Source organism: Acromyrmex echinatior, chromosome 12, assembly GCF_024713525.1.
Source record: "Acromyrmex echinatior isolate Ae372 chromosome 12, ASM2471352v2, whole genome shotgun sequence".
NCBI classification, from domain to species: Eukaryota; Metazoa; Arthropoda; class Insecta; order Hymenoptera; family Formicidae; genus Acromyrmex; species Acromyrmex echinatior.
The window spans coordinates 4,304,397-4,315,959 of NC_141863.1; the positions used below are offsets into that span (position 1 = coordinate 4,304,397).

An 11,563-nucleotide genomic window follows, 5' to 3' on the forward strand; every position below is an offset into this window, starting at 1 on the left:
CTTATGATATTATTATGACATTTGTGTTTTATTTGAACGCAAAGATAATAATTTCAAACACTTGCACTTGCAGTTTATTTTAATATTCACGATATTTTTAATGTTTGCAGTAGTTTATCATAGCATTTTTTAGTTAATTAATTTTTGTTTCAGAGAAAGCGCATTTAGATACGGATGATTAGACGCGATTCAATCGAGGGTGTTGCAATAGTTTTTTCCGACCTCTAATTACGTTGTTGTATATAGTCTAGGATATTTTTGTTAAATAAACGTTACAGAGGGATTGCATAACGCCCTCCACTCGAAACTATATCCATTCTTTTCATCGGCGCAACTGTTGCGCGACTTACTATTTGTATCTTGCTGCGAATCACCAGAGAAATTATATCTTCCGTTTGTGACAACAAAAAGAAGGCTTATTGAAAGTTAAAATTTCTTACTTGTTCACAGATTTACAATACGTCAGCAATAATCGCTATCTTTTTAGTCTTACCGATAATATAATTCGACTGCTTTCGCGAATTTATGAGCTGATTTCAGTTAAAATCTTTCTCAGAGAAATATATCATTTATAATCATATTACATGATATAAATGAACTTATTATAGTGCGACGTTGTTACAATATTTGCTTTTTATAAGGTCAAAGATAAAAATAACCAATAAAAGCCAAATTTCGTTAAAGTAATTTAATCATAATATGCAATATTTTACACAAGACAAAATAGAAAGAAAGTAGAGAAAGAAAGAATCTTTTCTATAATAATTTTATATCTATATATAAAATATTAATTTTAATTATAAAGATATGCTAATTTACTTTATATTTACTTTATTGAATCTTTTAATGATACTACTTTAAGAATTCATTCAACAAAATAGTTTTCCCTCGTTAAAGACTCCTTTAATTGAGCTTTTTATCAATTACTTCTTTCATAATTACAATAATTATTGGATGATTAAGCATAATTTTCATTAAATTAATATTTTTTTACCGCTTTCTCTTTTGTAACTGCAACACTTGTCGGCAATATTTATCATCATAACAATCGCTGCGATTCATGAGTCTGCTGGATTATTAATCTTGTTACGTAATATCGCTAACTGTCTTCAAGAGCGGATACCCTTGATCTATTTTTTGTATAAGTGCGATAATCTTTTCGTGCAGCTTAATAAGGGACATATTAATAATAACATTGTTATTTACTATAATGCTCTTATCCTGCAGTGATCCATTAACATGGGAAACTTAGAACAATTACGAGTAATACCAAAGTTACAGTGCGTCTAAATAACTAATTTAATTAATACGCATATTTTTATAATTTTGAAATAATATCAATTTTTATCTTATTCGTTACCATTATATTATATTAACAATTTATGCCACCTTCTACTACCTTCTATCGATCTTCGGCGAAAGATTTTGTTGACGATTCTTACGAACAATACTTGTAGCACGTTATTATCAGTAATTTTTACGTCCTTCCTATTTATTAATTCAATCTAAAAGGACATCGTTGTCATTTGTCGCCGTTCAACAAGGACATGCATCAGTATGATAAAACTACGAGCACAACACACAATACATAAGAAGGTACTCACGAGAAACATGGTCCTTGGTACACAGGATAGAAGTCAGTACGCTACATGTGAGAGGTGGCTGCTCCAAGGTTAAGGTGTCCCAAGGCGTATCCCACAGATATCTTCGCAGTTCGATAAAGTCCTATAGACAGAAGAATAAAACGGGCGCAATCGAAAGGAAACGCTAACGATTGGCCAACATTAACGCACGCGGCACGCCACGCAACGTGTATATAATTCGATCTTTGCCTTTGTATTCTAGTTTTGCCTATGCGTTTAGTACGTGTTGTGTTCTGTTGGAAACGGCGACATGCTGCCCGCCAAGGTACGTGAACGCCCAGGTGAATAAATTAATTATAGTAATCTCGGGGGTAGTCTCATCTATAGGGATGTGAGGTAGTTTTCATAATTTTATGTGAAGATAATACTTAGATTTAATGATATTTTATAACAAACTGTACAAGTTGAATATTTAAAAAAAAATAGAAAATAGATAGTTGCTTAATAGGATGTTTTACATTGCAGTTACATTGAATTATTATAATTATTATATTGAACTGTTATATTGAATTACATTAGATTAAATTAATATGATATGATATGATATGATGTGACATTTTACTTTATAGAAAATTATTATACGTGGATAGTTTAAATATGAACAAGACTTTTTTTGTATGAATACAAATCAGTGTTGGTAGATGGTTGGTGTACCGATATTATTTTATTGTCTTTATTCTTAGAACTAGAAAAAGATAAAGAGATAGTTAAACCGAGATTAAAATTGAATTGCATCGGTAGAAACGGACATTAGTAAGTAGTTATATATAGAAAGCAATTACTTATCTACGAAGTATTACAATCATAACGTTCTGTATTTTGCTTTATCGAGAATAATAAAATGTGAGCAATAAACTAATACAATCAAGATAGATGGACAACTTGCAGACTTATTAGTGTTAGCTATTGAGTTCACCGTGTAATTATTTACACACACATTGAATAGGTCATATATTCAATACTAAGTCATATAGAATCCGGTTACCTTACACAATTAAAATTGTTGTCACTAACATTTTAATAGAAATAAAAATGAATTTATAATTATGAAACGATTTATTTCGTAAAATCTATTTGTTATCGTTTGATTTAGGAATAAATACTTGACATAAATATCTAAGAACTGCAGACTTGTGCAACAAATGAAAACGAACGAAAAACTGGCATGTACGACACATTTTCTATACACGATTGTCTGTTTTAATGCAATCAATTTCAAGGTCATATACCTATATTTTATTTACTTATTTTATTTATTAATTGATAAAATTATTGACAGTGATAATATAATCATAGGAAATATTGTATTTATTTATTCATGAATAATCGCTTAAATAATGTTTTTAAACTGTCTAAGTTGGAGTATTATTATATAATCGAAAAAATGTGCACTTATGGCGAACTTATCAATTTATTATACTTCATTATATGAGAAAATATGCAGTTAAAATAATAAACGTACTGTTAATAATATTTGCAGCCATAATAATTGAATGCGCGTAATTAATTTTAATGTCATTTAATAATAGATTTTTCTCATAAAATTCTTACGCAAAAGTTTTATATATATATATATATATATATATATATATAATATATATATATATAAATTATAAAAAATTCCGTATAATACATTTTTTGTCAATAGAAGCAATATTATTTTATAAAATATATTGAACGTTATGTAACATTTTGTCTTCTAGCGCATTAATGAGCAACTACATAAAAATATTCTCACAAAATATGCATTCAAGTCTCCAAATTTTATTGTGACTTCTCGATATGTAATTTTTAGGTCACCTTGATATTTGGACTTGTAGCGTTTTTAAAATTATCGACAGCAGCACCAGACAGCGCAGGGGTAGTGGAAATGGTGAATGGATTGGCGTACGGTAAGTCAGACTTCTGTTTTTTAACTTTCCAATTCTTTCTTTCAATATTTACAATATTTTAAGAATTTTTATGATAGACTATAATTTATTCATTCGATAAACTCTAAAATAATAGAAATTGCTATAAAAAAAATATCTTTATTTTCTATCTTTAAATACGATTTAGATTAGGCTCCAACAGAAAGCAGCACTGGTGATTATTGATTACTAAATTAATCTTCTTTCCTTTCACTCGACAAAATACTTGACTTATTGGACATTATAGCTGAAAAAAAGAATTTTAATAAATATTTGTTTAAATAGTTTTAAATAAATGTTTACTAAATGTAAATATTTATTTATTTAATACAAAAATTATTTTTGATTTTTTTTTATTGAGTAAATATTTATTTATTATAAGTAAACGTTTATTTAATGCTAGAAATATGTATTAAGATTTAATAAATCTTTTAGGGCCTAATTGCAAATGTTGTATAGGCTTTATGATCATATCAATTGCTTCATTCAACAGGTGGGATTCCTTACGGAAGCGTGAGCGGCATGCTCGCCAAGTATCAAGGATATGGACAGATTAATGCTCAAGCCAGACAATTTGACATTCTGAGCAGCACTCAATGGCCCGTAATTATCACGCCGAATTTCCGAGCGACTCGAGTAGTGGGAATTTCCCCTCGACCTGTGCAAATTTATAATCTTCCTGGTGTCATCGCCCCCGGTATCGTCGGCAGGATCAGCCAGATCGGTTATTAATTTGCCAGCCTGTTAAAACGATCTTTCCATCAATCATCAAATGCTACATCAGTCACTCGAGCTTCTCTTTCCTCATCATGAAACTCTCGACGAAGAACGTATATTGCCACCCACATAAAGTTATAATACATCCTGCAGCATGATATCCATTATGATACAAAGTAGAAATAATTGGTTAATGCATTATTAATTTGTGATTTTCACCGAGTTAATTTACGCTGAAATTAAAGTTGCACGATCCTCACGTAAATTATTCGTAATTATGAATAATAATATACATTATTTAAAAATATATCCTCATATGTTTTAGTTAAAGATCGAAACTTTATAATATATTTTATATATTTTATATATTTTATACATTTTTTTGTATTTGTATGCCATTATTGTTAATTGGTAAAACTGTCTAATATTACTGTTCTCTATTAGTAGTAATGTTATGTAGGAAATGGACAAGAACTTGAGCTTTATTCACAACTATACATTTCGTTTTTCATAACTATATTTTGTTTATATCTTTTTCTAGAAAAAAATTAAAGATTACGATTTAAAAAATGTCATATTTTTTCCAAATCATAAAAGAAGATATTTTAAGCTTTATGTAAGCTTAAAATATAAGCTCAAAATAAGCTAAAAGTAAAGCTTAAAATATCTTCTTTTATGATTTGGTTTATCAATTCTATTATAATAGAACTCTTCTTCAAAAAGAACTCTGAATATTCGTCTATGTATCAAATATAAAAATCCGATTAATGAATATTTTGTAAATATCAAAATCTGCAAGCAGAATTTAATATTATATATTCCTTTACTTATAAATTTGATAGAGCTTTTAATTTGCATGTTCGAAACGTATAAAGACTATAATTTAACGATCCACCCTTTACACCTTCGCACTCAGCATCGAGGGTAAAAGGCGTTTAAAGGAGAGAAAGTATAAATGACATCGGTCACAATGTCTGTCCCTTAGTCGTCAAGAGCCGCATGCACGATGCATTACGCGTCACACGTGAGTATCCTTGCATAAAAGCCATTGGTCATACAGGAAAAAGTAACAAAATTGCAATTTCATAACGATCCGTAGTAGCGTAATAAATCATTGCAAAATAAAAATTTGCTATGTGTCGAACAGATTTGTGTGAAGTGTCAACTGCAAAATATCTATCAAAATATCTGTCGTTTGCACTTTTTTAATAATTGAGTATGCGGAAAATTTGTTGCAATCCTCAGCGTGATATAATAACCGGAGTGAATCATTTGTGAATTTATTAATGACGATATTATAAATATTTTATTCTCTCGATATATTTGCGGTATATTTGCTCTTTATATTATAACGCATAACATAAATTATATTACATAAGAATTTGTATCGAACCTAATTTTGTTAAATTTGCGATATCATAGTTTACAAAAAAATTCTAATTACAACGTTTACTTAATTAATTATTAAGTCTTACATTTATTAATTAAAAAAAAGTAATAGGAAAGTATTAGGTGTTGGAATTAATTCGTAGCGTTTTTTAATGAAAGAATGTTATTTATTTCACATGAGCATTAAAAAATACATTAATGAAAGTACTTCCCATCACTTGTAAAACGCTACGAATTAATTCCAACACCTAATACAAATCTATTTAATTCTTACATTTTATTAATGGCTGTTTGTTTATATTATGTTTGTTTATATTTATATACGTAAAAATATATAAAGCTTATGATACATATGTTAAATATGGAGGGGTATAAAATACGTTTAGATCAAACATGTGAAATAAGTAAGAATTTAAAAAAACGTATGTTGACTGTCAGAAAAAATTGCAATTTCATTATTGTCGTTAGCTGCAGTAGATTATGTAAGATAATTTCAAGTATGTTCTTACGCGTGCACATATGTAAATAATCAATGAGAAATTGATGCCAGATATATCACCATCTTATTCTTATTTATTTGATTTTTACTTATTTTACATATTTTTATTTTTTTTATTTACTTATTTTTTATTTAATTATGCGCTTATATTGTCATCGTAGGAAATTTAGTCTTAAATATAAGCACACCTTGGATATTTACACCATGCAATAAATTATGTTCACAATTTGAAGGCATTCTCGTTTTAGTTTAAAAAACACAAATACGTCATACAAAAATCTTATAATCATCTGTAACGTATTATAAATTATTGAAATGTGCAATTTCACACAGAAATATTAGAGATGTCAGTCTTTCTCAGATCTCAATAGCGATTATTTACTAATGTTGTTAGAAAAAAATGCAGACGAGCACATGTAGAGCACGTTATTCGCGAAAATCAATCTTGAAATGTACACGCATGAATGGAAATTTAATCTTCTTTTAAGATGCGCTGAATACACGGTACATTAATATTTCTTGAGCAGTGAAGTTTTTGACATTTCATTTCTTGCTTATCTTACATATATACGATTATTATATAACAGAAATTACATCTTCTTTTAATAAATTACATTTCTCTCTCTCTCTCTCTCTCTTTCTACTCCAGAGTCTTTCGATGGATTAGGTTTCATAAATAAAAAACTGACAATAAAATAAGATATAACAATTTTTAGTAAAAAAGTACTATGACGTAAACTTCGCATTTTTCTATTATTCTATCGCAGTGTACAGCGAAAGTCATGTCATTCTATGTTACCTACATTAAAATGATGTAAATTTTCCATTTTTATATTAATGTCACAGTATGCAGGAAGTTGTGTTATTCACGTCGATACATTAAAAAATATGTCTTCAAATTATTCCTTCATAACTATGTATTTTATAAAATAATGAGTAAGAAGTAATAGCCGGTGAAACATTCATACAAACGTAATAATGCCTTCATACGAGTCTTACATAAATCAGAAGAAAATTTCTTATTACAAGTTCCGTTACTAATTCCGTTACTTTCTCTTGTCGAGAGACTGTTGTGAAGATAATGAAATTATTATTTATTAATTACTTTCTCAGAAACTAGTGCCATGAATTTTTATTTATTTTGCAAAGTTCGTCGCTGCTGGTCGGAAAATAACTTTACCGAAAGTTCCATATACTTGAACAGTCTTTCAGCAATATGTGTACATCGTGAAAGTGCAATCGATGTGACTGCACACAGACCGATTCGATTCTATTATTATAAGAATCAAGTTCCGCACGACGAGACGGTAATAAGTACATCCAGGACTGATATTTGTGCGTGTATATGTACGTCAGAGCTTCTTTTTGCCGAGATTTTGCAAAACTTTCTGCTGGAACGATGCGTTGATCGTCGGATTTACATGCACATGCGTCTCTCTTTACGCAATAGCAAATAAAACATAATTCTATGAGAAGTATCGAGTCAGTCACGCTATACGTGTGCGTTACGCAGTTCGTAACATTTTTTGCGAGAAATTCCGGATATCAAACGCCACTATACTTAAATTATCTCATGCTTGAATATAGCCCATTGCGGACCGTTTAGTTATACATTAATTGTATTCAAGTAAATTTTCGTAATTTTTTACATCTAAAATATAATTATTGTTCTTACTTTTATCTTAGAAATTTTAAAAAAATAATCAAGGAGTAATCATTTATCATTAAATTTTTCTTATGAATTACAAGCGTCAATGTACAATATTTCTTATCATTGCAGATAAAAGCTATTATATTTATAAAATAATTGAAATTGAAAATACAATGAATTTTAGCAAATGCATTGTAAGTAAAATAAAAATCCTTGAACAGTTATTAATAATAACTATTTAATATAAACTATTTAATAAATAATACTATTTATTAAATAAAGTTTAAATACAATTTTTAGTATTTAAATTTATTAATTTATTATTGTTACAATTATATTCCGTGTAAGTTTGTACGTTTAATCTAATATCAAATTTTTTTCTTACAGATATTATTGTACTGCATCGCACTTTGGTGCGTAATAAATGATGGAAAAGCTGCAAGAACTGCAGTCAGTAAGCATGAAATGTTTCTTCTCGAAATTTATTTAAATTTATTAATTAAAAACAAATTAAAGTTTATTAATTATAAACAGCTTATTATTTATAAGAAATGTTGAATATATGATAGTACATAACGTGATACTCGATATTTATATGTAAATAAGCATCAACTCTATATTTGTACGCAAATAACTTAACAATTTATTTGAACAATATTATCATTTTTAGACAATTAAAAATGTTGAATTTGCAAAACAATTATTGTTATACATACCAAAATTCAAACGAAGAGATATGTAAAAAAACATATTTCTCTGAAAGCTATTTATTAATAAATAAGTTATAGTTTACGGAAAGTTTCTTATTAAGTTGTTTGTAAAGATCATTAATAAATAAAAGATTATTTAACGAAAGAAAGAAATTAGAATTTCAATGCGTTTTTATTAAATTTAGAACTTTCTTTATTTTAATTATCATTCTCTTTACACAGGTCCAGATATCCTAGCAAATTTCGCTAAAAATGTAGCTTCAGTATTGTCGCCGGTCATTTTGCGCGACGTGCAATCCCGCAATAATCGATCGTCCTTCCAATCAACCCTGTCGGTATCCGCCAATCTGAATGACGATTTGAATTCACATTCAATCTTGAATAATATAGTCGATACAAAAACATCAAACGCGGCTACCTATTACGGACCACGCTCTTATCCTTACAATGGACTCTACGAGGATTCTCCGGAAGAACTCGAGGGATCCGAAACGAATGAACGATTCGATGGATCTCTACGAGATGGTTCCTACCTACGCCAAGAACAATCGAACTTTTACAAACCTCACGATTTTTCCACAAACAATGATAATCTTGACGCAACTCCAAAATCTAGCGATAATATCGATTCATCAATCGGTCGTATTCAGGAATCGTCCACCAATTTATATCCTTCTTATCACGGCGGTGGTTTTCCCAAGGCAGCCTTCCCCCATGGACCTTTCTTGGATAAACCCTATGGAGGCTTCTACGGAGGTTTTGGACCATACGGACACCACCACCACCATCATCATCATCATCCATATGGAGATGGATCTTCGGAAGAGGCGGGCACGGAGGAGAACGCGCGATTGGAGAACAGGACTAATTACGGAGATTACGGTTCGCCTTACGGAGGTTACGGTTTCGGCCACCATCATCCCTACTCTCCATTTCCCTTTGATGGATACGGTCATCACGACTTCTATGGACCCTATCAGAGAAACGGAAATGTTTCTTCTAGAAACGGACACTATGGACATCACGGTTACGGGCCTTACGGCGGACCCGATTTCTATGGTGGTTATGGCAATCACGGTGATTACGGTTATGGCAATAATAATGGCAACAATAACGGCAACAACAATAATAATGACAACAGACAAACCGAAGAACCGGCTGAGAATGGTGACCAGAATAACTCGACAAAAAACGGATACTCGCCTCCTTATGGGCCCCCTTGGGTCAAGCCATTACTGGGGATTTTTCACCCCCACGATTTCCCCCTCCTGCCGTACGACCACTTCCATGGATTCAAGGGCGGTCCTGTCGGGGTTGGCCACGTTGGCTATCCAATATATGCCGATCCGTATCTAGTTGGATTTCCATTCCATCATCCTTACGGGCCTTTCATTCACGGTAAGAAATATCTCCCGCCGAAAGGCAAACCTGCCGATTCAGGTGAATCGGCCGAGACAACGGAAGCAACTGCTGAACTTATGGAGAATGAAACTCCCGAACGAATCACTACGCTCCACGACGAAGAGGTAGCACCGGCTCCAAGTTCGAATCGATACAAGATAACGCCAACGGGACGGAAGGAATTGAAGCAGATCAAATTGGTTAATTTCGAGATTCGGAGAATCTGATTTCCTAAAATATTAATCCTAAACTTGACAGAAGAAAATAAAATCAAAATTAACACATACAACATATTATAGTAAAAGATATGAAGAAAGAGCGATGTAATATGAAAAACTTTTCAAAGTATTATCTTCTTAAAAATCTTTCTAGGAGTCATTCTGCTTGTAAAATAGAAAATTTAAGAAATAATAAAATTAGAAAATATTGGATATATTAGGTGTTGGAATTAATTCGTAGCGTTTTACAAGTGATGGGAAGTACTTTCATTAATGTATTTTTTAATGCTCATGTGAAATAAATAACATTCTTTCATTAAAAACGCTACGAATTAATTCCAACACCTAATATAATTTTGAGTGCGCACGAAAGATTCGTATAAGCTTAAAATTTATAAGGAATATGTCAAAGTTAATAATATATTTATATATTTTAAGAACAGCATATGAGAAACTTCTTCGACCTTTTAAGTTTTAAGAAACGTATATTATTAGTTAGTTGCTGATTGTTATTAATTATGTATCTCATTAAAAATAAATTATAAAACTAACACATATGCAGAAAGATGTGATAAAATCTGATTGTTGCAGATATACGGTGTTACTATCTTTGACTGTAAGAAAGATAAGCTGATAATTAATAGACTCACTAATTACAGACGCTGCGCGACACGTACATTCGTACTTATCATCGGTTTTCATTACGTTCTCAGGATTATGATATAGAATATGTTCTCATAATTATGGTTGTCGGCCTTTATATACACAATTATTCTTTGTTTCTAACAATAATGTATGTAGCGTGTATGGTCCAGTAATTTTCGTGGCCTCCATATGATTTTGCATATACGTCGCGTCAATGACGATACGAAACACGATTATGCAAGACACGCAAAGTTAGAGACATTTAATTTTCATGCAATTAGTTGTATCCATGTCTTGCGTGAAAAGAAAACCGTTAGCAAGACATACATAGTAAAAAACTTTTATTTGTGTTTGTATTAAAATCGATAGTTGTTAAATTTTTGCATTGAATTTTTAATATAGTGTTAGTGTAACGTAATGTGATATATGTTATTTGAATATTTTGTTAATATTCGTTAACTTGATATTCAGCATTGTTTAATAAAATAACACAATTTATGAATATAAGTGAACATGCCAGTTTGTTTTTTAACAAGGCCTTCAGCTCCAATAGAATTATTTAACTCTATAACGCAGCACTATATTAAGATTAGCTTATGATCTGTTTTATAAACGTGTGTGTTTTATAAACGGTTTTTACGCTGCACTCTGATTTCATTTTTTATATTACAAGAAAAATAAGAAAGAAAAAAAATATAAAAATAGAACAGATTTGGGAAACTACAAATGATAGAATATTATTAATAATATCTACTATTATTTAAACTACAATTTATGAAA

General features: G+C 30.2%; 2 protein-coding genes across 2 annotated transcripts; both read left to right on the forward strand.

The window, feature by feature from the left end:
• The first annotated feature begins 1,502 nt into the window (after positions 1-1,502).
• Positions 1,503-6,390, forward strand: LOC105149621 (uncharacterized). The gene is made up of 3 exons (XM_011062173.2): positions 1,503-1,908; positions 3,439-3,535; positions 4,047-6,390. The coding sequence occupies exons 1-3, from the start codon at positions 1,894-1,896 to the stop codon at positions 4,283-4,285; spliced, it is 351 nt and encodes a 116-aa protein (XP_011060475.1). The 5' UTR covers positions 1,503-1,893; the 3' UTR covers positions 4,286-6,390.
• On the forward strand, positions 5,260-11,312 carry LOC105149620 (uncharacterized). Its single transcript, XM_011062172.2, has 3 exons — positions 5,260-5,294; positions 8,197-8,263; positions 8,742-11,312. The coding sequence occupies exons 1-3, from the start codon at positions 5,277-5,279 to the stop codon at positions 10,145-10,147; spliced, it is 1,491 nt and encodes a 496-aa protein (XP_011060474.1). The 5' UTR covers positions 5,260-5,276; the 3' UTR covers positions 10,148-11,312.
• Positions 11,313-11,563: the final 251 nt, after the last annotated feature.

Excerpts from the sequence above, each read along its gene's own strand:
- LOC105149621 (XM_011062173.2), top strand. Across the intron at positions 3,536-4,046 it reads GGTGAATGGATTGGCGTACG|GTGGGATTCCTTACGGAAGC; the intron begins GTAAGTCAGACT and ends TTCATTCAACAG.
- LOC105149620 (XM_011062172.2), top strand. Across the intron at positions 8,264-8,741 it reads AGCTGCAAGAACTGCAGTCA|GTCCAGATATCCTAGCAAAT; the intron begins GTAAGCATGAAA and ends CTCTTTACACAG.